Source organism: Symphalangus syndactylus, chromosome 5 (assembly GCF_028878055.3).
Source record: "Symphalangus syndactylus isolate Jambi chromosome 5, NHGRI_mSymSyn1-v2.1_pri, whole genome shotgun sequence".
NCBI classification, from domain to species: Eukaryota; Metazoa; Chordata; class Mammalia; order Primates; family Hylobatidae; genus Symphalangus; species Symphalangus syndactylus.
The window spans coordinates 17,570,241-17,595,229 of record NC_072427.2 but is presented as its reverse complement, the minus strand read 5'-3'; the positions used below and the strand labels follow the sequence as shown (position 1 = coordinate 17,595,229).

The 24,989-nt window shown below is 52.2% G+C and overlaps 1 protein-coding gene across 9 annotated transcripts; it reads right to left on the bottom strand.

Moving 5' to 3' along the window:
* Nucleotides 1-629: 629 nt before the first annotated feature.
* Nucleotides 630-23,020, bottom strand: HAPLN3 (hyaluronan and proteoglycan link protein 3). 9 transcript variants are annotated; one of them, XM_055277285.2, is made up of 6 exons: nt 22,928-23,020; nt 20,434-20,572; nt 10,587-10,757; nt 4,735-5,103; nt 2,309-2,611; nt 630-1,597 (listed from the first exon to the last, which is right to left on the bottom strand). In XM_055277285.2, the coding sequence occupies exons 2-6, from the start codon at nt 20,570-20,572 to the stop codon at nt 1,311-1,313; spliced, it is 1,269 nt and encodes a 422-aa protein (XP_055133260.1). In that variant the 5' UTR covers nt 22,928-23,020; the 3' UTR covers nt 630-1,310. The 9 variants fall into 9 exon arrangements, with proteins under 9 accessions (XP_055133260.1, XP_063494655.1, XP_063494654.1 ...); XM_063638585.1 differs by having other exon boundaries at nt 20,488-20,572; nt 22,928-23,014; XM_063638584.1 differs by having other exon boundaries at nt 22,924-22,998.
* Nucleotides 23,021-24,989: the final 1,969 nt, after the last annotated feature.

Here is a 24,989-nt window from a genome sequence, read left to right as displayed (position 1 = left end):
CAGAATCACCTAAAGGGCTTGGTGACAACAGAGGGTGCCGGCGCACACCCCAGACTTTCTGACTCAGCAGGTCTCTGGTGGGGCCCAGGAATTTGCACTTCTAACAAGATCCCAGTGGTGCTGATGCTGCAGACCACACTACAAGGAGCACTGAGCTAAGGGAAGAATCGATGGAATAACTGGTTGGTGAGTGGCAGAGGCATTCCTGCGCAAGGCAACAAGTCAAGTTTCCTGAGGTGGGGATGGGAGTGGGTGGCAGAGGGTGAGGCACACAGAGCACTGGCCCCTAGATCCCTGGCCTCTAAGGTCCTCTGGAGGGCACAGCCTCCTCTGTCTTCTGAGAGACACCTCTGGCTCTTCTGCTGAGCCTCACACAGACAGACACACTGCCAAGGGGTGGGGATGATGAAGACACAAGCCAGGTCCTCTGCCACTAGGCCAGCACCCAGGACCAGGTGAACCATTGAGCAGGCAAGGCTAGAACCTGCCTGCAGAGTTCCCTGTTCACCCCAGGGACCTGACCCAGCCAACCTATGAAGCCTGGGCTAGGACTGCCCCCACCACACCCACCAGGCAGGGGGCTGCGCCCTGAGACTGAATGAGATGGAGACACAGAAAAGGGCCGGGGATGGCGGAAGGCGGTCATAGCACCATTTATTGTCCAAAGAAAGTACACACACCTGAGGGCCCCTCCTCACACAGGGAAAAATGAGAAACAAATGACAACAAAACAGATTCTTTGGAACCGAGAGGGGAAGGGGAATGGGGAGGGGAATTTCTTCCTTCCCTCAGATTTCGCCCGGAAGCCTAGAACTGGCTTCCAGCCCTAGCCCCTCAGTGGGCAGACTGGGGTCAGCAGCTTCACAGAGAAGTAGAGGTGGGCAGGAGAGGCCCAAAGCCCAGCTCCAGAGGCCCCCGGGGCCCTCTTCTTCCCCCAGGCTGAGGGGCAGGGAGAACTGTGCCCACCATGCCCGGACTCCCAGCAGCATTCTGGACAGGCCACTGCCCACTCTGGGCACCAGTCTCCTTAAGGGAGGGAGACCAGCCTGGATGGCGGGGAACCCTCCAGAAACCCACAAAACCTCAAATGGCCCAGGGAAGCAGGCAGGATTCCTGGAGTGGGGCGTCCAGGAGCAAACAGAGGCATTGGGTTCTGTTTGCTTTACAAAAAATAGTAAAAAAAATGTTTAAAGAAAATTTAAATTGAGAAGTATAAAAACAGTTAAAATGGCTCCAACCCACAAGGGAAAATGAACCACTCAATAAATACACAGCCAGTGAGGGAACGCAGCAGGGGAGGGCCCCAGGTCCTAGTGCTGGCGGTAGCAGTAAACACCATACAAGCGGCTCTGCGGGTCGGGGAAGCCAAAGCTTCGGACCCCAGGCTCTGGGGGCCCACAGTTAGGATGCGGATGAACCACAGGGTAGCGGACACTGCCATCTGCCAGCCAGCCAGCGTCGCAGCGGTCCAGGCCATGGAACTTCCAGGCGGCAAAGAGCTGTCCCACCTTGGCGATCGTGGCATCATCTTCCTGGCAGGCCTCCCTTGCCTCTGTCAGCGTCAGCTTCTCAGGGTGCTCCAGGTAGTACACCCGCCCTGGGGGAAAGGGGGCGTGAGTGCCGGACAGCGCAGGGAACAGCCAGAGAGCACAGCGGGACCTGCAGAGGTGCCGGCCCCAAAGACCCGTCTGAGCCCAGGGAGCTACCATACTGCAGGCATCTGCAGGGAACACTTCCTAATCTTTACCTGGTCCCAGAGAGCTCTGTCCCACCTGCCGTAGAACCCCGGGTCCCTCCAGCCATGTCTGCACTCCCCCACCACCCTTCCCTATTTAGGTGGGTGGGCACCCCACCTAGGCTGGACTAGTCAGAGTCTCTTGCCCATTCGGTCATTTACTGAACACCTACTATGTGTCAGACACTTTTCCAAGGGCTTGGCATATGACACTGAACCAGTTTCTGTTTTTACTTGCTCATCTTCCTATGAAATGAGCTGCTTTGTGAAGACAGGCTGTGTTTTATTCGTCTGTGATTCCCCAGAGTCTAGTCTAGGCCCCAGCATATGGTAGGCACTCAGTAAACATTTGATGAATGAAGAAACCAATGATTTATGCCCTGCATAACGCAGCAGCAGCAAAGCACTCAAAACTCAACCAGACGCTGCTTCTAGGGTGGCTGGTGCTCTTGGCCTCCAGGTGGCAGTACCAGCAGAGCCAGCAGAGGGAGCCAGAGCTCCCCAGAAGCTGCCCTCTCACAGGTCCCGGGTAGCCACCAAACCCGCAGGCCCGGACTTGGCCATTCCACTCACCCTTGAGGGCAGTAGCGAAGCAGAATACATCATAGCGGTGCAGGCGGCGGTGGCGGGGGCCGTAGCTTCGCACGCCAGGTGCCAGGCCCGGGCCGCCGCAGGGCTGGCGGGGCAGCATGATGGGGTACTGCACCGTGGCATCCTGAAGCCAGCCCGCGTTGCACCAGTCCAGGCCCTCCTCCCAGGCCCGGAAGAGCTGCTCAAAGGAAGCCACCACCGCGCTCTGCTCTGCACAGACCTGCTGGCCCTGGTGGAAGTTGAGCTGGTAGCGCCCGTTGGGGGACTGGTAAGGAAAGACCACACCTGCCGGGGGAGGAAAGAGGAGCTTAGGGGGTGGCCAGGGGCCCAGCTGGCTGGACACCCTGCTCTCCTCCCACGTTCACTGGGACATGTGCTGCCTGCAACACACACACATACACAGTCCCTCAGAAAAACTCAGCAAACCTCTGACCTCCTGTCCATTGCCGCCTCTCTTCTGGGACTCAGCTGGTTCACAGCAGTACTCAGAAAACATCCATGAGCTAAGGTAATTAATTAGTCCTTTAATGTCCCCAACAATAGAAGGGAAATGATACCTAATCCACGAGGCTGTCGCCAGACCCCCAGTGAGCTGTGCCATCTTCTCCAGACAGGCCCGGGCTTTGGGCTCTAGGGGCCAGGTTTGACTCCCAGCTCCCCACTCATTAGCTGGGACCTGATCATCTATGTTATTATGAATGTGGAAATTTCCTAGAAAAATGCAAGGAACTTTCCACGTGTGGCAGATGATTTTCAGGAGAAGGAGAGGCCCTAGAGGCCGTGGGGCGAGGGTTGGAGAAGGGCCTTCCATAAAGGAGGCTCAAGGGCAGGGAAGTCCTGGGTAGGTGGTTTCTCTCCTTGTGGCCAGGGTCTGATAGGGGCCACAGGCTTCCCTCAAAAGATATGTTCATGTTTGAAATTTTACTCTAATAAAAAGTTTTAAACTTCTGAGATGTAGTCTCTACCAAGTCAATGAAACCTTAAGGAGTAGAGGTGACCCTAGGGGTCTGGGAAGGACACTGCTTGGCTGCTGTTGTTTACCCGGAGTCTTTGGAATCTCCTCCCTGTGGCCAAGGACCTGGGAATAGCCTGAGCCCCAAACCTCCAATCTCACCAGAGCAGGAAGCCAGGCACCTGGGCAAAGCCAGGTTGGGTGGCAGAGAAGCCCATGAGCCCTGACAATCAGCTTGCAGCCTCCACGTGTGTTTGCAGGGGGACTATTTCATGCCTGGTTCCACCCCAAATTCCTAGCCCTTGCAGCCCTGGGAATGGGGTGAGGGCTCCCTGTTTCTCTAGACTGCCCCTGCAGACCCCAGACCAACGACTCTTGCGGGTTCTCCCCAACTCCACTGCCACCCCAACTTCAAGAATGAGGAATGTGGCCCCTCTGAGCCACCATGTAAGCCATGTGGACACTGCTGGCAAAGACAGAGAATGCATTTTAAGGACATACATCTTATCCTCATTGCCTCTGAGGGAGGTAAAGGAGGAAAGATTGTGATACCTCATTTTACACCTGAGAGGCCCAGGGCTCTAAGGGGGATGAGGCATTTACCCAGATGTCACAGCTGGGGCGGGCTGGGGCTAAAGTCAGGTCACCTTCCTCTATGCCCGAACTGCCTCCCTAATATGTGGGAGAGATATGAGGACACACAGTCCCATCCTAGAGACAGAGAAGGTAAATACAAGTTACAGATCAAACAGGGACCCCACATACAAGATCTGGCTTGCAGGGTGTGGCTGGTTTGGGCAGCACTGGGTTTTTTTGTTTTTGGTTTTGGGGGGCTTTTTGTTTCTTTGTTTTTTGTTTTGTTTTTAAAAAGAAGGTTTTTACATAAAAATCAGGAGATCTCACATAAAAATATAAACTTATCTTGTTAAGCCAGAAAATTTGGCAAGGTGGGGCCTGCATTCTGGTGTGGCATCAGCTGGGCCTGAGTAGCGTGGGAGCTCCCTGGGGAGAGGACAAGGGCTCAGGAGTGTGCCCAGTCCCCACCACTCCCAGCGTCTCACACTGGGCTGCCTCATTCGCTTGTGTTACCCGCTAACCTTGCTTAAATCTCAGCTCTGTCTCTAATAAGCTGTGGGATCAGCTCCAGTTTTCCTCTCTCTGAATGGGATGTGAATGATAGCGGGTAGAGGGGAACAGATTCTAGAGGCTGGGTGCTTGGGTTCAGACCCCAGCTCTGTCGTTTACAAGCTGTGTGACCTTAGGTAAGTTACTTGACCTCTCTGTGCCTCAGTTTCCTCACCTATAACATGGAGGTCATAACAGTAGCTTCCCTGTGGGTTGTTTTGAGAATTAAGTACTTTTAAATATCTAAAGCACAGAGGTCTGGATGTTTTCTCTGGTCCTCTCCCCTCTGCTCTCAGGTCCCAGTGTCACCCAGTCCCCGTCAGGGTCTCACCCCGCAGCTCCAGCTCCACCAGACCGCTTTCATCCTCTAGCCCATCAATGACCTCACAGCGGTAACGCCCATAGTCCTGCAGCCGCAGATCCTGGATCTCCAGCGAGACGTCACGCTCCTTGTCCTGCCGCAGGTGCACGCGGCCTTGGTAGTCCCCAAAGGAGCGGTGCCTCAGCCCGATGGCCACCAGCACGTCCTTCTCTGGGGCCCCGTTCTCCGACAGCTTCCACCATTTGATGCGCACACGCCTTGGGGAGACCAGGGCCGGCTCGTAGCGGTAGCGGCAGGGCAGGATCACACTGGCCCCTTGGTAGGTGAACAGGGTCTCATCGGGTGTCTCCACCACCAGCTTCACTCCATTGAGGAGGTCTTGGGGGAGAGACACGGCGCAGATGAGACCTGCTGCAGCACATCTGTACCCCTGCAAGGGCCACCGCACACCCTCATCCGTGGCTCCTCCAGGCTCAGATTGCAAAAATGGCCACCATGCTCCACCCCTCCCTGTATCCACATGCTCTGCAATGTGACTTGGCATCTCCTTCCATCAAGAGATGACATTTATTCCCCCACCCCCTTGAATGTGTGCTGGCCTTGCCACTTGCTTGACCAACTGAATGCCTTGGAAGAGACTGTTCATCATGCCTGTTCTGAGCATAGGTCCCAGGGGGCCTTGCTGCTTCCACTTTTTTCTTAGGACTTTGCCAGCCACCATGAACACACGGCCAGGCTTGCATGCTAGAGAATGAGAGAATACACAGAACAGAGACAGGGCGCCCCAGCTGAGGCCATCCTACAGCAACCAGCCCCCAACTGACCTGCCCACCACAGGCAGGCACATCTGCAAGACCCAACCGCAAGACCTGAAGAAATGCAGCCCACTCCAAAATGCTGACCCACAGAATCATGAGCTAAACAAACGGCTGTCATCCTAAACAAGTCACTAAGTTTTGGGTGGTTTGCTATGCATCAAAATCTAACCAATGGAGCAGGCAACAAGAGCCACCCCACATGAGGTACATGGCCAGGACAAGTGGCCCTGATAGGGATCCCTCGGAGTTTCCTTCCCCACCGCACTGGCCAGAGGACAGCACAGCCCCGGCTTTACTCTCTGGTCCAGCTGTCCACCATGACTCTTCCCAGATACCGAGCAGCCTAGTGAGCTAAGGGCAGAACTTCTAAAGGAGACTACGCTCACAGCTCAGAGTTACAAATACACACAGAACTCAACATGCAACAAAAGAATCAAGTTCATAGGCTAAGGCTGCCTCATCTTTAACTTGGGAGCCCCTATTGGGACCTCACTGATTCATTCTCTTGGGTCTAGACTTCAAGACATGCTTGATTTACTCAAGGTGGGGACAGGGGCCAGGCCCAGTGGTTCACGCCTGTAATCCCAACACTTTGAGAGGCCAAGACAGGAGGATCGCTTCAGCCCAGGAGTTTGAGACCAGCCTGGGCAACACAGTGAGACCCTGTCTCTAGAAAAAAAAATTTAAAACTAGCTGAGTATGGTGGCAGGTGCTTGTAGTCCCAGCTATTCGGGAGGTTGAGGTGGGAGTATTGCTTCAGCCCCAGAAGTCAAGGCTGCAGTGAGTCATGATGGCACCACTGCATTCCAAACTGGGTGAGAGAGCAAGACTCTGTTGCTGAAAACAAAATAGAAACGAGTTAATTAATTAAAAAGGTGGAGGCAAGGGGACAGCCTCATGGGTAAGCAGGAGACAGACAGGGAGGTTCCCTGTAGAGGAATCATGCTGAAAAAGAGCTATACCTAATGTGGCAGATCGACATATGCAGAAGTCTCCAAGTGTGGCCCTCGGGCCAGCAGCATTAGCATCACCAGGAATTTGTCAGAAATGCACATTGTGGGGTCCCAGTGCATCAGAGACTCTGGGAATGGGGTCCAGCCCTCCAGGGGATTCTCAGGCTCATTCAGATTAGAGCTGTCCTGCTCTGCAGAGGCAGTAGGTACAGAGGTTTGGAGTCAGGCAATCCCGGCTTGCCATTGGTTCCACCTTTTCCCAGCTGTGTAATCCAGGGAAGTCAAGCCTCAGCTTCCCCATTTGCAGAATGGGTTAATTACAGTCCCTACAGAGGGCTGTGGTAAGGTTCAAATCAGGTAAGGCAGGACGCCTGGCACACAGAAAGTGTCCAATAGATATGAAGCAGGGCTATCATTTAAGGGCCACTTCCTTGGTTCTTCTCAACTCTCTTAAGTAAAGTTACCTTTGAAGCTTTAACCTGAATAAAATGAAAATGTACATCCATATGATAAAATACTATACAGCCATGTAAAATAATCTGGTAGATGTATATTCATTCATTGACTTAGAAAACGATTTCTATTGTATGAGGTGATAAAGGAGACTACAAAAATCACATGTATGACATAAGCTGGTTTTTGCTGAAGAAAGTTTTTTAAATCATAAAGGAAAGGCTTGGCCAGGTGCAGTGGCTCACGCCTGTAATCCTAGCACTTTGGGAGGCTGAGGCGGGCAGATCACTTGAGGCCAGGAGTTTGAGACTAGCCTGGCCAACATGGTGAAGCCCCATCTCTACTAAAAATACAAAAATTAGCTGGGCACAGTGGTGCACACCTGTAGTCTCAGCTAACTCAGGAGGCTAAAGTGGAAGGATCTCTTGAGCCCAGGAGGCAGAAGTTGCAGTGAGCCAAGATCACACCAGTGCACTGGTGTGACAGAGACCCTGTCTCAAAAAAAAAAAAAAAAAGAAAAAGAAAGGCTAGAAAGGGATACCTAAAAAGTTAGCAGTGGTTCCCCTGGGTGGAAGGATTATATATGACTTTGCTTGCATATTCAGGGACAAAAGGGAAACAGAAAAATGAAATGCCGGCCTGGTAGTGTAGTGAAACTATGAGTAGGAAATTTAAGTTTTTTAAATTCTGCAAATCTCATTAAAGTAGTGTTTGTAGGCTGGGCGCGGTGGCTCACGCCTGTAATCCCAGCACTTTGGGAGGCCGAGGCGGGCGGATCACGAGGTCAGGAGATTGAGACCATCCTGGCTAACACGGTGAAACCCCGTCTCTACTAAAAATATAAAAAATTAACCAGACATGGTGTCGGATGCCTGTAGTCCCAGCTACTAGGGAGGCTGAGGCAGGAGAATGGTGTGAACCCGGGAGGCAGAGTTTGCAGTGAGCCGAGATCGCGCCACTGCATTCCAGCCTGGGCGACAGAGCGAGACTCTGTCTCAATAAATAAATAAATAAATAAAGTAGTGCTTGTATGACAAAATAAATTCTGAAGAAAAAGGTGTGGTCGGCTAAATAACAGCCTCCCAAAATACCCTAAATCCTAATCCCTAGAACTTGTGAACATTACCTTATGTGGCAAAATGGACTTTGCAGATGAGGTTAAACTAAGGATGTCGAGATGGGGAGAGTATCCTGAATTTTCCAGAGGGGCCCTAAATGCAAATGTGCAAGTACCTGTTTAGAGGGAGGCAGAGGGAGATTTGCATATAAAAGAGAAAGCCATGTGACCATGCAGGCAGAGACTGGAGTGAGGCAGCTACAGCCAAGGAATGCCAGCAGCCACCAGAACCAAAAGAGGCAAGGCAAGAACAGATTCTCCCCAAGAGCCGCAGGAGGCATAGTCCTATCCACACCTCTGTTTCTGCACAGTGAAACTAATTTTGGATTTCTGGTGCCTAAAGCAGTGAGAGAATACATTTCTCTTGTTTCAAGCCACCAGGTTTGTGTTAATTTGTTACAGCTGATCTAGGAGACTAATCAAAAGAGGGAAAATGCCTCTGCAGGCACAATCATCTACTCAAAGGCAGAGGGAAAGGTGAGAAACACCTAGCCCTGCACTTGCAGGTTCATGTGTCGTCTCTGAATCAGGCTGTGCGCTCTTCGTGGCAGGTGCTGGCTATTACTGAGACCAGCAATCTGGTTCGTTCCTTCCACAAACAAGTGGAACAAGTTTGTTGTTGTTTTTGAGGCGAGTCTCGCTCTGTCAGCCAGGCTGGAGTGCAGTGGCATGATCTCAGCTTACTGCAACCTCCTTCTCCCAGGTTCAAGCAATTCTCATGCCTCAGCCTCCTGAGTAGCTGGGATTACAGGTGCGCACCACCACACCCAGCTAATTTTTTGTTTTTCGTGTTCTTTTTTGAGACAGAGTCTCACTTTGTCATTCAGGCTGGAGTGCAGTGATGTGATCTTGGTTCACTGCAACCTCTGCCTCCCAGGTTCAAGTGATTCTCCTGCCTCAGCCCCCTGAGTAGCTGGGATTAAAGGCACCTGCCACCACGCCCGGCTACTTTTGTATTTTTAGTAGAGCCAGGATTTCACCAAGTTGGTCAGAATGGTCTTGATCTCTTGACCTCGTGATCCGTCCACCTCGGCCTCCTAAAGTGCTGGGATTACAGGCGTGAGCCACCGCACCTGGCCAATTTTTTGTATTTTCGTAGAGACGGGGTTTCAGTATGTTGGGCAGGCTGGCCTCGAACTCCTGACCTCAAGTGATCCACCCACCTCAGTCTCCCAAAGTGCTGGGATTACAGGCATGAGCCACTGCACCCAGCCCTCAGCTTGTCTTTTTAATAGCTGTGTGACCTGGACAACTGGATCAACTCTCTGAGCCTCAGTTTGCTCATCTATGAGAAGGGATGATAATAGAATCTATTTTCAGGCTGTGAGGGCAGGCAGCATCAATTCAGCCTGGTCAGCACCTGTGCTGCACTAGTGGTTAAAAATGTGTATTTTCGGCAAGGCTCATTGGCTCAGGCCTGTAATCCCAGCATTTTGGGAGGCTGAAGTGGGTGGATCACCTGAGGTCAAGAGTTCAGGACCAGCATGGCCAACATGGCAAAACCCCCGTCTCTACCAAAAGTACAAAAATTAGCCAGGTGTGGTGGCGGATGCCTGTAATCCCAGCTGCTCGGGAGGCTGAGGCAGAAGAATCGCTTGAACCCAGGAGGCAGAGGCTGCAGTGAGCCGAGATCACACCACCGTACTACAGTGAACAAAGAAGTGAACAACAAAGTGAGACGCCATCTTAAAAAAAAAAAAAAAAAAAAAATGTGTATTTTCACCCTTGCTTACATCAGGGCTTTTGTGATTATAGGAGACGACATATGCAAAACATCTAGAAGCACGCCCAACCCATGATGGGTGCACAATAACTGCTACTTTAAAAAGTTCCCCGCCCAAGGCCACACAGCTAGTAAGAGGTAGAATTATAAGATTCAAACTCAGGCCAGGCATGGTGGCTCATGCCTGTAATCCCAGCAATTTGGGAGGTCGAGGCAGGTGGATCACCTGAGGTCAGGAGTTCAAGACCAGCCTGGCCAATATGGTGAAACCCCCCTCTCTACTAAAAATACAAAAATTAGCCAGGCATGGTGGCACATGCTTGTAATCCCAGCTACTCAGGAGGCCGAGGCAGGAGAATCGCTTGAACCCGGGAGGCGGAGGTTGCAGTGAGCTGAGATCGCACCATTGCACTCCAGCCTCGGCAACAGAGTGAGACTTTATCTCAAAAAAAAAAAAAAAAAAAAATTCAAACTCACATCTATTCGACCCCAAGTCCCCTTTCCACTGGGGGGAACCAGGGGAGGACACATTCAAGCTGGACCTTGAACAACTGGCAAGACTTTTAGGGAAAGTAAAAAGCCTAAGTGAATTGGGCCCCATGACGAAGGGGCTGGCGAACACAGGAAAATGAAATCACCCCTTCCTCTGTCTGAGAAGCAAGCTGGTCCACTACAAGGGCCCTGCTGGAACAGGGCTGCTGTCCCTGTCCCAGCCTGGAACCCGCAGATCACAGCAAGAGCCAAGGAGGTCTAGGTCACCCCGGGGAGCAAAGAGCTGGGTTCAGGAGGTTGCCTACCTTTGCCATGACCGTTGCCTGGGTTCTGGTCGTTGGCGCCGTTGGAGTAGTAGAAGCCGTTGTAGAAGGGCAGCCCGTAGGAGCCGGGCAGCAGGAGCAACGGGACCAGGAGCAGCAGGCCCATCTCCTCATGCCAGGGTGACCCGGGCCAGGCTGCGGCCCCAGGGCAAACTGGGAAGGGGAGGAAAACAAGGCAATTAGAAAAGCCCGGCTTCCAGGGCCCACATCCCCTCTGCTCCAACACCACTCACAGGCTTGCTTAACGGCTCACTGCAGGACACCTGCCGCCTGTGTGCCAGACGCTGTTCCCAGAGCTGAGAAGACAGCAGTGACAAGCTAGATGAGGTTCTTGCTTTCAGGGAGCTGTACCCCGAAGGCAAGACGGGAGATCAGCAAAGAGACAAATCATAAGAAGGAAGTATCAGGCAGCTAAAAGACAGTAGAGAAAATTAAGCAGGATGATATGACAGGCTCAATGTTTTTCAAGCCAGAATTTGAAAGGTTATGGGCAGGCCGGGCATGGTGGCTCACACTTATAATCCCAGCACTTTGGGAGGCTGAGGCGGGCGGATCACCTGAGGTCGGGAGTTTGAGACCAGCCTGGTCAACATGGAGAAACCCCATCTATACTAAAAATACAAAATTAGCCAGGCGTGGTGGCACATGCCTGTAATCCCAGCTACTCGGGAGGCTGAGGCAGGAGAATCGCTTGAACCCGGCGGAGGTTGTGGTGAGCCAAGATCATGCCATTGCACTCCAGCCTGGGCAACAAGAGTGAAACTCTGTCCAAAAAAAAAAAAAAAAGAAAAGAAAAGAAAGGTATGAGCAGCATTTTTTAATGACGCCAAATAAACTAGACTAGAATAGAAAATATCAGGGTGAATAGAGGGTATGTTAAGTAAAGATGAGTCCTGCATTGTGAACCCTTTTTTTTTTTTTTTTTTTTTGAGACGGAGTCTCGCTCTGTCGCCCAGGCTGGAGTGGAGTGGTGCGATCTTGGCTCACCGCAACCTCCGCCTCCTGGGTTCAAGAAATTCTCCTCCCTCAGCCTCCCAAGTAGCTGGGACTACAGGTGCATGCCACCAAGCTCAGCTAATTTTTTGTATTTTTAATAGAGATGGGGTTTCACCGCGTTAGCCAGGATGGTCTCAATCTCCTGACCTAGTGATCCGCCTGCCTCGGCCTCCCAAAGTGCTGGGATTACAGGCATAAGCCACTGCGCCCAACTCAAAAATAATTTTTGAACACTATGCTAGAGGTCTTGGGAGCTATTCCAGTTTGGGTGGGCACTCAAAAGAGGCAGCCAACCCATGGGCTGTAGTTTGATGATTTGATTTTTTTAAATATTGTATTAAAATATTATGTCTTGATTACTAAGATTTCTAGCAAACTCCCTTCCTCCCCCGCTTAAGTCTCACACCAAGGGCTACTGCCTCACTCATGTCACCCTAGCTCTGCTCACCTGCCATTTACTGCGTGCTCTCAACAATTAAAAGATGGGGTCACTCCTTGAAGGAGCTTTGTCCAGGGAGCAGCAGAGTCGTGGGCAGGCAGTCTTGATTGCTGTGTGGTGAGTACCAAGATGGAGGTACAGAAACAGGAATGTCCAAATGAGACTGAAGGCGCAGGAGTTTGCCAGGTGGAGAAGGACTGACAGGTTTATCCAGTAGGGCACTGCCACTACAAAGGTGCAGATGCCAGCAAGAGTCCCGAGCCTGGGGGTGCTGGGGGTGTACAGGAAGTCCTCCATTTGTCCCACATACCCACCAGGTCCATCGTCTGTCCTTCTCTGACATGTAGTGGTCCCTGTTGTCCCAGTTCCCCGGGCCCTCTGGCTTCCAGTGGGGTTGAGCCAATGGGAGGCACTCAGAGAAGACGGTAGAGAGGGAAAAGAAAGAAGACGGGGTGTTGCTTCCCGGCTCCCTCGCCACCCTAGTGCCTCTGCCACAGAGTGTCTGCTGCTGCTGGTGTCTCTGCGTCCCCCACTTCCTTTCTGGGTCCCTTCACCCTACTCTCTAGAAGTCATTCCTCCATTAAAGTCTCTTTATTGGAATCATCTGGGCTGAATTCTGCTTCCTGCCAAGACCCTGGCTGCATGGGGGAGAGGAGGTAAGGGGGTCACCAGGGTCAGTGTCTGGATGCCTTGGGTGTCAGGCCCAGAAGCATATCCTGTGTTTTTTTTTTTTAAATCTCACTCTGTCGTCCAAGCTGGAGTGCAGTGGCAAGATCTCAGCTCACTGCAACCTCCATATCCTGGGTTCAAGTGATTCTCATGCCTCAGCCTCCCGAGTAGCTGGGATTACAGGAATGCGCCAATACGCCCCACTAAATTTTTGTATTTTTTGTAGAGATGGGATTTCGCCATGTTGGCCAGGCTGGTCTCGAACTCCTGGCCTCAAGTGATCTGCCCACCTCGGCCTCCCAAAGTGCTGGGATTACAGGCACGAGCCACCATACCTGGCCAGAAGCCTATCCTTTGTCCTGGGGGCCAGTGATGGCTTTAAGCAGAGAAGTCACAGGATCAGACTCACATCTTAAGACACTTCCCTGCAGGGGCTGAGTGGAAGGTGGACCTGGGGGCAGCAAGACCAGAATGACAGCAGGCAGCTGCAAACATAACTATGATTATCATGTAGCAATGTGGAAGAATGCTTACGGTGTGAGTTAAAATAGACAAAGCAGAACATACAATTGTCTCTGCTATGACTGCAACCATGCGGTCTTGTGAATGCCTGTGTACAGGACCCAGAAGATGAGGAAACACTTAAAAGAAAGAGGAAGGGAGGGAGGGAGGACGAAGGGAGAAAGGAAAGAAGGGAGGAAGGGAGGAAGGAAGGAGGGAGGGAGGGAGGGAGGAAGGAAGGAGGGAGGAAGGGAGGAAAGAGGGAGGGAGGGGATGAGGAGGGAGGGACGGGGTGAGGAGGGAGGGAGTGAGGAGGGAGGGAGGGAGGGAAGGAAGGAAGGGAAAGGAAAGGAAAGGGAAGGAGGGAGGGAGGGAGGGAAGGAAGGAAAGGAAAGGAAAGGAAAGGGAAGGAGGGAGGGAGGGAAGGAAGGAAGGGAAAGGAAAGGGAAGGGAAGGAGGGAGGAAAGAAGGCAGGCAGACAGGCACGGCATTGGCTTGTTAGAGTGATGGGATTGTGGAGGAAACATTCTTGTTTCCAGAACAGTTAGGAGCTCTTGCTGGAGAGAATGGACGTAAAGAAAATTGAGAGGCAGAATCCACCATTCTCTTAGACACCTTCACAGAAAACCTGAGGCCCAGACCTGCCATCTGTGCTGTGCACTGCAGCCAGGACACTACCAACTCTGAGGCCCCACTTCTTGTCCAAGAGGAATTCATTCCCCTGTTGACACCTGTAAGGCCCCTTGGTGATGGAGAACTGGGAGGCCTAAGCACAATGGGGCAACCTGGTACAGAGTTTGGGAACTGGAAGATCAGAGTTCAAATCCCACCTCTACTATTTATTCACTGCGAGATTCTGGGCAAGTTTCCTCGGTTGCGAAATGGAGATCATAAAACTCACCCTGGTACATTTCTCGCCAATGCGTTCTAGTTTTCTCCTAAAGTAACAGAGGTCTAGATGGGTGCACGACTGCTCAGCTGAAGACTGCATTTCCAGCCTCCCTCGCAGCTAGGAGAGCTATGTGACTCAGTTCTGGTCAATGGCAGCAAGTAGAAATAACATGCCACATCCAGGTCTGGCAGTTAAAACAATTACAGATGACTTTCCCTGTTATTCCTTCCCCCAACTTTCTGGAAACCACAGTATCCAGCTTAAAGTCAGAGATGGAAACCACAGATTGAATGGCAGAGCTGCCCATCAGCCCTGGACCTCCTCCACTTGCACTGTCCTATGAGAGAGAAACAGAGTCCTATCATATTTAAGCCTTCATTTTTTGCATCTTTTTTTATTTTTTTGAGACGAAGTCTCACTCTGTCACCCAGGCTGGAGTGCAATGGTGCAATCTCGGCTCACTGCAACCTCTGCTCCCAGATTCAAGCAATTCTCCCTGCCTCAGCCTCCTGAATAGCTGAGATTACAGGCACCTGCCACCACGCCCGGCTAATTTTTGTAATTTTTTAGTAGAGATGGGGTTTCGCCATGTTGGCCAAGCTAGTCCTGAACTCCTGACCTCAGGTGATCTGCCCATCTCGGCCTCCCAAAGTGCTGGGATTACAGGCGTGAGCCACCGCGCCCAACCTGCATCTCTTTGTCAACACAGCTTAGCCTCACTTGTCCTAACAAATACACACACCACAGTATTACTATGATCAGCATAAAAGTATGAACAGCTGAGCACTTACTCGCTTATTTGTTTTATTTTATTTTTGTTTTTGTTTTGAGGCCAAGTCTCACTCTGTCGCCCAGGCTGGATGGGGTGCAGTGGTGCGATCTCGGCTCACTGCAACCTCTGCCTCCTGGGTTCAAATGATTCTCCTGCCTCAGCCTCCCAAGTAGCTGGGATTACAGGTATGCGTCACCACACCCAGCTAATTCTTTGTATTTCTAGTAGAGATGGGGTTTCACCATGTTGCCCAGGCTGGTCTCAAACTCCTGGGCTTAATCGTTCTGCCAGCCTCCACCTCCCAAAGTGCTGGTATTACAGGCGTGAGCCACCACACCTGGTCTCTCTCATTTAATTCTTACCACTACCCCAAGATGTGAGCCTATTAGTGTTTCCATTTTGCAGATGGAAAAACCAAGGCACAGAGAGACTAAGTCATATGCCCAAGGTCATCCAGCTGGGAAGTGGCAGAGCTAGGATTCGAACCCACTCCAGCCCCAAAGCCCGGAACCATGCCAAATTCAGGGAGGTGATTGTGTGGCACACACAGCCCAGTGGCCCAGAGCAAACCCTTGTAAGAATTCATTTCCTCTTCCTTCCTTCAGGCTCCACACCTGGAACCAGGAGGGAAGTGGGGCCAAGACTTGATGTTGAGCTTGATGTCCCAGGCTCCCGGCTGTCCCTGGGAACCTAGAGTCTCCTTGAGCAGAGGGGCTCCCAGCTGCCACTTATAATTTTTCCAGCCTCTTACAGCGGCTCATCTAGCACAAATGCTCCCTAGTGAGAAAGGGCTTCCTAAGGGTAAACAAATGCAGGCGTTTCTGCCACTAAGTGACATCAGTAGCCCTGAAAAAAAAAAGTGCATTTTTGCAAAATCATGCATTAAAAAATAACAAAGTTAGAGGGAAATAAAGTCAGGACAGACTGCTCAAAACATGTAACTTTGTAATCAGAGAGCTAACAAAATAAGAACAATCTGAATTAAAAAACACAATCACCGTTAACACTCCACTGACATCTGCACCCCGCTGATGCCTCTATCAGCCCCTTGCAGCTTTCACCACTGGGACAAGTGCTTCCTCCTTTGAGATGTAAGTCCTCAGAGGCTTTGGTTTTGATAGAAACCAGATTTACCAAAATTAAAAGTCTGACCCAAGGTGAAGTCATCTTCAATTTTTTTTTAACACAGGGATATGTCCTATTTTATCAGAAAACTTTTAGTTCTCTTAAGCAGCTAAGCCAGCCATGCAAGCATTCCTCCTTCACCAAAGCTATTGCATCCTTTGGTTGGGATGGTGAGAGTTTGGATATTGAGATTTTGGAAATGTGCGGTAGGAAGGGATGCTGTGTTATCCAAATCTATTTGGTTCCTGAGTTTTGGAGAGTGAACAGCAGAAGTTAGGATGGTGGCTGGGTGTGGTGGCTCACGCCTGCAATCCCAGCACCTTAGGAGGCTGAGGCGGGTAGATCACCTGAGGTCAGGAGTTCAAGAACAGACTGGCCAACATGGCGAAACCCTGTCTCTACTAAAAATACAAAAATTAGCTGGGCCTGGTGGCAGGCACCTGTAATCCCAGCTACTTGGGAGGCAGAGGCAGGAGAATGGCTTGAACTGGGGAGGTAGAGGTTGCAGTGAGCTGAGATTGTGCCACTGCACTTCTAGCCTGAGAGACAGAGCAAGACTCCATCTCAAAACAAATAAATAAATAAATAAATATAAAAAAGAGTTAGGATGGCGACAGACTTCTGGATGCATACTAAAGAACGGCACTTTCTGCAAGACTGTCAGCATTTATGTTAAGGAACTCACACATTGCTAAGGCTTGATATTTAATTACGAAAAATCTCCAGACATTCACGGGTTGGGAAAAATCACTACTAAACCAATGCAATTCCATGTTATACTGACATTGTTCCTCCATCATTCTCACCAATCATGGATGAGGTGAGTCCCAGTTCAGAAACATGCATGAAGGCAGAACATACTGTAGCACCTTCTGCCGTCCTCTGGTGAGCTCAGCGCTTGAGCCTCTGAGGCACCCCTCCCCAGCCTCAGAAACCCCAGCACACCCTCACAACCTTCAGCCTGGCACCACACTTGCTCCCTGGTTGTTAAAGGGCTTCTACAACCAGCAGCTCCCATGATCCTCCTAAGAGCTCCCCATGGTTGGCAAGGAGAATTTTTTTCTCCCCATTTAATCCACAAGTGAATAGAGCCACAGAGACATGAAGCAACTACCCAAAGATCACAGAGCCAGGAGGTGGTACAGACAGGACTCTGTTCGATCCTTGTCAGCCAAGCCCATAACAGTCTGCATAAAGTTTTATTTATTTATTTATTTATTTATTTATTTATCGAGATAGACTCTCACTCGGTCACCCAGGCTGGAGGGCAGTGGTGTGATCTCAGTTCACTGCAACCTCAGCCTCCCAGGTTCAAGCGATTCTCCTGCCTCAGCCTCCTGTGTAGCTGGGATTACAGGTACTCACCACCACACCCGGCTAATTTTTTTTTTCTTTTTTTTTTTTTTTTTTTTGTATTTTTAGTAGAGATGGGGTTTTGCCATGTTGGCCAGGCTGTTCTCCTGACCTCAAGTGATCCACCCATCTCGGCCTACCAAATCCCCTGCTGGGATTACAGACGTGAGCTACCATGCCCAGCCCAATCTGTCATATTTAAAGACTGCCTTCCACTTGTCAGTGCGCTTCCACGGACACAATTGTCTGTGGGCCTCCCAGTGTCAGAATTATTATCCTCACTGTACAGACAAGGAAACTGAGGTTCAGAAATGCTAAGATGCTTGCCTAAGGTTACCCAGGTAGATAAAGGAGCTGGGACTCGGTCTCATTCATTCAACACATATTTGTCATGCATCAATCGTTTGCCAGCCACCATTCCAGGCAGAAGAGACGTCCTCATGGAATCCCAACAGAAGACAACAAACACAGTGCCCGGGCTCTTAAGCCGCATGCTGGAGCCCACTCCCCCTCTGTGGGGTGTACTTTCGTTTCAGTAAATCTGTGCCTCTGTTGCTTCATTCTTTTGTTGCTTTGTTTGTGTGTTTTGTCCAATTCTCTGTTCAAAACGCCAAGAACCTGGATGACTTGTAGTCAAGACCCTCCACCGGGAACATATGTTGATATGTTCAGCCAGGAGATAAGCCCAAAGTTTGGGATTTATTTTTTCTTTTTCCCTTTTCCTCTCTGCTCCATACAGGGCAACCCTTTTCTCTCTCTCTCCCTCCCTCCCTCTCTCTCTCTCTCCCCCTTTCCAACGCAGGACCCTCAGTGGACAGTGCCTACGCACAGAGGCAACTGTAGGTTTCTGGCCTGGGCCACTATCTGGTGAAACTGAAGGGTTTCCATGTGGAAGCGCCTGGTCACCACTGCCCAGTTGGGGTGAGGGAACTGAGTCCTTTTCCTTTTTTTCTTTTGCAGTCTTTGAGCGGCCATTTCCTAGCAGCTCCTTAGTAACTGAAGCCAACTGGCCAGGGCCACTCTCTGGTGTTACCTGAAGGCCAAGAAGTGAATGGGGATAGCTGCCTGCCTGGAAAGGGGAAGGGCTCTTTTCTCTCTCTTCTGGTCACAGTCCCCAATCCCTCCATGTGATGCAACTGGCAGTGGCAGCTCTTCCAGGGTGACTCACACACATTTCCAGTGACTTAAACCCTCTTTTCTTATGCTAAATTCTCCTATGGAGTTAGCCCATAAAGGCAAAAGATAATGTCTCTTAGGCATTTTGACCTCCCTTCTCCTACTCGATCTCCTACTGAGGACCTTTGGGTCCCAGAAGCTTTAGAATACATTCTACATCTTGGACCTCCACTGAGGGGATCCCATAGCTTGATGGTCATTGCTTCAGCATCAATTTGCTTGCCCTGAACCCCATAGAAATTCTCAACCCCAATTCTATTCCCCCCAGACCCTGGAACACCCTGCCGACCTTGGTACTGTTAACTCCACAATGTTTGGGAACCTCCTTAGTCCTGCAAGGAGTCAGGAAGATATGGCCCATCTAAATTGGTGCCATGCTAAAAGTCGGGGATTATACCCAGGAACAAAAGGAAAGTTCACAGTAGGCCATCACCTCTGGAGGGAAAACATACAAAAAAGAAAAAAAACAAACCCACGATGTGTGATATACGGAATGTGAAAGTGATGCAGGTGATAGAGAAAGAGGAAGCAGGAGAAGGGGTACCTTTTGGACAGGGAGGGTCAGGAGGGCCCCCCAATATACAATGAAGACATGAACCTGGAAAATCCTGGGAGAATGGGCATTCCAGGGAGAGGAAACAGCAAATGCAAAGGCCTTTGGCAGGAATGGCTCAGAGGTCAGTGAGGCTAGAGCCCTAGGGACAAGGGGCGGGGGGCGGGGGTGGCAGGAAATATGTCTAAGTCATGGCCAGAGGTCCCATGATGTAGCACCTTGGAATTTATTCTAAGAAAGGAAGACATGGAAGAGTCTCAGCAGAGGAGTGGCATGAATCTGCTTTGCACTCTCAAAGGATCATTCTAGATGTCTTCTGACTGCCAGTCAACTGCAGGTCCCCCTCCTGGCTCCTCCTTTCCAAGCTAAAAGGAACCCGAGTTATCTCCATCACTTCTGGCCTCTCTCCTATGGGGCACGCAGCTTTGTTTGCTCTCTGGTTTATCACTTCAAGTGGAGGGGTATGATCTGATCAACACCTCTCTTTGTTGGATGCTAACTCAGCAGTAATGTAACCTCACATTGAGGGGGATGCCAAGAAAATCGAAAAGAATTAGCCGAGCACGGTGGCTCACACCTGTTATCCTAGCACTTTGGAGGCCAAGGAGGGTAGATCACCTGAGGTCAGGAGTTTGAGACCAGCTTGGCGAACATGGCGAAACCCCGTCTCTACTAAAAATAAAAAAAATAGATGGGTGTGGTGGTGGATGCCTGTAATCCCAGCTACTCCAGAGGCTGAGGCAGGAGAATTGCTTGAACCTGGGAGGCGGAGGTTGCAGTGAGCCGAGATCACACCTTTGCACTCCAGCCTGGGCTACAGAGCGAAACTCATCTCAAAAAAAAAAAGAAAAGAAAAACAAAAGGAATTATAATAAAAAATCAGCCCTGTGCCCAAGAACGACAGGCCAGGAGGAAGCTGGCCATTTTCCAGGCCTCTCTGAGAGAGGAGCAGCACACAGGCCTGAGGTTTCAAGTTAAACTCATTGAGTTTGGGTCTTGGCTCTGCCACCTGCTAGCTGGGTGACCCTGGGAAAGTCATTTGACCTCTCTGAACAGAAAATTTCCTCTCTCCAGAGAAGACTAAAGAGGAACTCAGGGGCTGAGGACAAGCACAGCCTTGAATGCTGAAGTCAGTGCACAGGACAGGGTTCTGGGTGGGAGTTGGGAATGACAATTGCCACTTGGTTGCTGCCTTGCCCCAGGTCCATCTCTGATCATCCCTGACCACTACCACTGAGGGGAGGGATGGGTAGCCGCTGCTCCCCTACCATGGCTATCCAGCCACCAACTCCTCAGGACCACCACAGAGGTGCCACCAGCTGGAAGGCCTAAGACCAAGTCCAGCCCAGTCACCTTGACAGTGGATAGCTCCCCAAATCTTCTGGAGTCCTGCCTGGGCACTCGGACCTGGGCTCGGTATTGGAGCTGGACACACTGCATCCTGCTGAGTGACTTCGAGCAAGTTCACCTCTCTGTGCCTCCATTTCCTCATCTGTAAAAAAAAAAGGAACTTAAGGCCGGGTGCGGTGGCTCACACCTGTAATCCTAGAGCATTTTGGGAAGCTGAGGGGGTGGATCACCTGAGGTCAGGAGTTCGAGACTGGCCTGGCCAACACAGTGAAACCCCCGTCTCTACTAAAAATACAAAACTTAGCTGGGTATGGTGGCAGATGCCTGTAATCCCAGCTACTGGGGTGGCTAGGGCAGGAGAACTGTTTGAACCCAGGAGGCGGAAGTTGCAGTGAGCCCAGACCACACCACTGCACTCCAGACTGGCCGACAGAGCAAGACTCCATCCCAGAAAAAAAAGATCTGTGGTGACAATTATAGAAGATGTATGATATCTGGTCCCTGGCATGCAGCAGGTGCTCAACAAATGAACATGGCAAAGATTTCAGGCTCTAGAAGCAGACTGGCTGCCCGCATTCAGTTCTGGCTCCACCCACTTACGAACCCTCTGTCATTGGACAAGTCGCTGCACCTCTCTGAACCTCAGTTTCTTCATCTTTAAAATGGGGGTCACAAGCCAGGCACGTTGCCTCATGCCTGTTATCCCTGCACTTTGGGAGGCTGAGGTGGGCGGATCACCTGAGGTCAAGAGTTCAAGACTAGCCTGGCCAACATGGTGAAACCCCATCTCTACTAAAAATACAAAAACTAGCCGAGCGTGGTGATGGGCGCTTGTAGTCCCAGCTACTCGGGAGGCTGAGGCAGGAGAATCGCTTGAACCCAGGAAGCGGAGGTTGCAGTCAGCCGAGATTGAGCCATTGCACTCCAGTCCAGGAAACAAGAGCGAGATTCCATCTCAAAAAATAAAAATTAAAAAAGCGGGGGAGGGTCACGACAATACCAACCAGAAAACACTCTCGTGAAGATTAAGGGAGAGAAGAGCTGCAGAGCACTGAAAACACTGCTTGACGCTTGATAAGGAGCAAGCACTGGGAAAATACGACCTATTACTACACTTGTGAGCAGTTCACACAGTGAAGTCTTACACCGTCTCAGTGGCTCTTTCTCCTCTCTCACTGCCTGCAAGACACCCAAAGTGGTCACCACTGCCTCCTCTTCACAGTTGAGGAAAATGAGGCCAAGAGTGTGGAGGTCAGTGAACTACCCAAGGCGTTATCTTTGTCAAATATCTCGAACTTGGAGAAAGCTCAGGTTTCCTGATGACCAGCCCTTTGCTTTTCCCAGGCGCCTCTAGCCTAGGGATCCCTCCACCCAAGAACAATAAGCCCGGGCTTGGAGGGAGGGTGGGTGCCCGCCAGGTGCACGTCCGCACTGGGCCGTCCGTGAATACAAGTCCCCCAGGTACCAGCAGGGGGCAGCACCGCCCGCGAGGTCTGCTCGAGCGCTGCTCCCAGCGAGAAATTTGACATCCCTGTCCCTGTTTGCACAAGGCTTGATCTGCGCCTTTGAAACCTGCAGCCCCCAGGAGAATGAAAACCGGAGGTGTTTCCTACCAGCATTCCCAACCCGCTGGCCCGGGCGGCGTCGAGGGAGAGAAGCCAGGGCCCCTCTCAATCGCCGCCCCCCGCTGCAGGGAGCACAGGCACTCCCGCGGGTCAGCGCGGAACACCGAGGTCCCAACAGGTTCACAGGCTGCCTGTGGCCACCCAACGAGCTGGTGGCAGGACTGGGTCCAAGTGCCGCGCTGTTTCCATACTGGCTGCGCACGAGCCTATGTTTTTCCCTGAGGGTCGCCATCTCCCACCCAGTGCTCTGCCCTCCAGCCTCCCTACCCTTCTGGCTTCGCTGTCCCTGGGGCAGGAACCCCGGTGAGCGAGGTCTGGAACTCATAGGCATCCGCTGCGTTTGCCCCAAGGCGTCCAGAGCCGGCCAGCCGCGGTCCAGAGGCGCAGGTCCGCCAGCCGCCTCGCAGGTTGCCCCCAGCCCCTCCCAGGACTCCCGGGGCCCCCGGAGCATCCAACAGATACCCAGGGGCAGGGCCTGGGGCGCTGCGGACGGCACTGGAGGCAGCCGACCCTGGACAGACGACAGGGGAGAGAGCCAAGCGGCCCCTGGCAGGAAGTGGGCTGGAAGCGGACGTTGGTCTCGGAGGCCACGGGGTCCGCTCGGGCTCTGCTCCCTCAAGGTGGGCACGAGGGTCCGGTGCGAGTCCGCCTGCACCCCCGCGCGGCTCCCTCCCCACTTGTGCCCCGGGCGCCCCTCGCCCGCGATCACAGCCCATCTCAGCCCGGGCCTCCGCAGTGCCCGGCCCACGCCTCCTGCCCCTTCCCCCGACTTTGCCCGGGAGGTGTGGGAACCCGCAGGGCGCCCAAAGCGGTGAGGGAGAAACCCGGCCCGCACACAGCCCCAGAAGCCCAGCGACCCCTGAGCCACCTACCGTCCTCAGGCAGCTCCTCGACGGCTAGAGCTCTCGGAGGCCGCGAGCTGTCCCGGCCCAAGGCAGCAGTCGGATTTCGGGGAACTTAAAAGGGCAGAAAGGAAGCGGCAGCAGAAAAACCCCCGCGCTCCCGCCAGACCAGCCCCTTAAAGGAACACGCGCACCTTTCCCTCCCAAGGGCTGGGCCCTAAGGGAGGAGTTGCTGCAGGCTCGAGCGATCTCCAGACTCCCCGGGAACCACCGCAAAGGGGGTGTGCAAGAGTTGAGGCCCTCACGTCTTGGGAAAGGAGAGTAGGGGTGGAATAGGAGAGTTTGAGGAGGGGGGATCCCCTTAGAAAGCCTGGTATACCAAAAACAGTGGGAGTAAGCAGGGGAAGCCCCTGTCCAGCATTCTGCTAGGAGCTAAGGCTGCTCCCCACCTTCGGTTGTGGAAGGGATGAGACTTCTGTATTACTTTCTTTTCCAAATAGAAAGCAAGGGGGTGAGGCCAGGTGCAGTGCGTGGCTCATGCTTGTAACCCCAGCACTTTGGGAGGTGGAGGCCGGTGGATCACCTGACGTCAGGAGTTCAAGACCAGCCTGGGCAACATGGTGAAACCCTATCTCTACTAAAAATACAAAATTAGCTGGGTGTGGTGGAGCATGCCTGTAATCCCAGCTACTTGGGAGGCTGAGGAAGAGTTGCTTGAACCCGTGAGGTGGAGGTTGCAGTGAGCCAAGATCATGCCATTGTGCTCCAGCCTGGGCAACAAGAGCGAAACTCCAACTCAAAAAAAAAAAAAAGCAAGGGGTTGCTGACGTCCTCACGCCCCTGAGTTTGGCCATCATGAAACGCTGGCCAGATTCCTAACTCACTGTCAGGCACATAGCAGGACATGGGGCTTGAATGAGTGGCCCTGGCTAGGAGGGGAGACACAGGGTGGGATGCCTCTGCAGCCTGCAGGGGCAATCAGGCTTCTGAGTGGTCTTCCAACAGGGGTGGGCCTCCCTTCGGAATCCTGCTAATCGGCACAGCCATCCAGGCAGCCGCTCAGGATGCCTCTGTTTGGACAGGGTGTTTTCTTTCCTGTCCAGACCAATGGGGGCCCTGGCCTGGACAGCCCGATGTTTCCTCAGCAGAAAAGACTAAGGAGGTCCTTCAGCTTTGGCTGGGGGAAGGGTCGAAGGGTCACAGGGTCACAGAGCCCAGAGCCTCTTCCTAAACACAGCTCAAGTTGGCCCATGAGTGTGTGTGTTACACACAGCCAGGGGCAAATTGGAGCACAAAGAACTGTGATGAACAGGTAAACTGCACCTAAAAGGAATGCCAGGCTTGATGGGCAAAGGGGAGCCAAGGTAGGTTCTTCTGCAGGTTCCCGACAGGGGAGAGGATGGACAGCAGGGAGAGCACATTTTGTTACAGTTAAGCCGAGTTGAACATGCCAGCCAGGGGAAGGGGTAGCCAGCAGGTGGAATCTGAACGCTCACCCTCTGCCTTGCAGTGGGGCAGAAAAAAGTCAATGTGTAGGGGTGATGGTAAAAGCTGGGCAAATGGAAGACACTGCTGAGGGAGAGAAGCCAAGGAAGGAAGGAGGGGGTCAGGAGTGAGGGGACTCCACTCCAGGGTCCCAGGAGAGGGACTTTTAGAAGGCTCTGGCCAAGCCATCCCAGAGCAGAGATGCTTCTCCCACTGTCTGCTCCTCCCCAGGGGATGCTGGAACAGGGGTTCAGGACAGGAAACTCCCCCGGGAGGGAGTCCTGAGGCTTGAAAGCACCCAGAAAGACTTGGGTCTAAACCCAATCCACACCGCTCCACAGAAGAGAGCTCTGAAACGGGAAGCAGTAGGCCAAGGGACCCCCAGGGGAAGGGAGTCCCCCATCCTCAGTTCTTACGAAGACCTCGGCCTGGGCCTTTTATTCAGACCCTGCTAGGCCCAGGAGCCCAGCCACAGCAGATTTCAGAAAGGCACCACTTCCAGACGCATTTCCCTGATGTGGTTCCAGCAAAGCCACGCCCTCCCTTTGGCAGCCCTGCAGCCCCACCTCCTGCTGCTCAGAGGCAGCCCCACCTCCTGTTGCTCAGA

What these genes read in the sequence shown, in the direction of transcription:
- HAPLN3 (XM_055277285.2), bottom strand. Translation starts at nt 20,572, where the DNA reads ATGAGGAAATGGAGGCACAGAGAGGTGAACTTGCTCGAAGTCACTCAG. An exon ending in GGGAGCTATCCACTGTCAAG is followed by an intron (nt 10,758 to 20,433) that starts GTGACTGGGCTG and finishes TCCCCTTCCCAG; the next exon opens with TTTGCCCTGGGGCCGCAGCC. An exon ending in CTTCGCTACTGCCCTCAAGG is followed by an intron (nt 1,598 to 2,308) that starts GTGAGTGGAATG and finishes CCTTTCCCCCAG; the next exon opens with GGCGGGTGTACTACCTGGAG.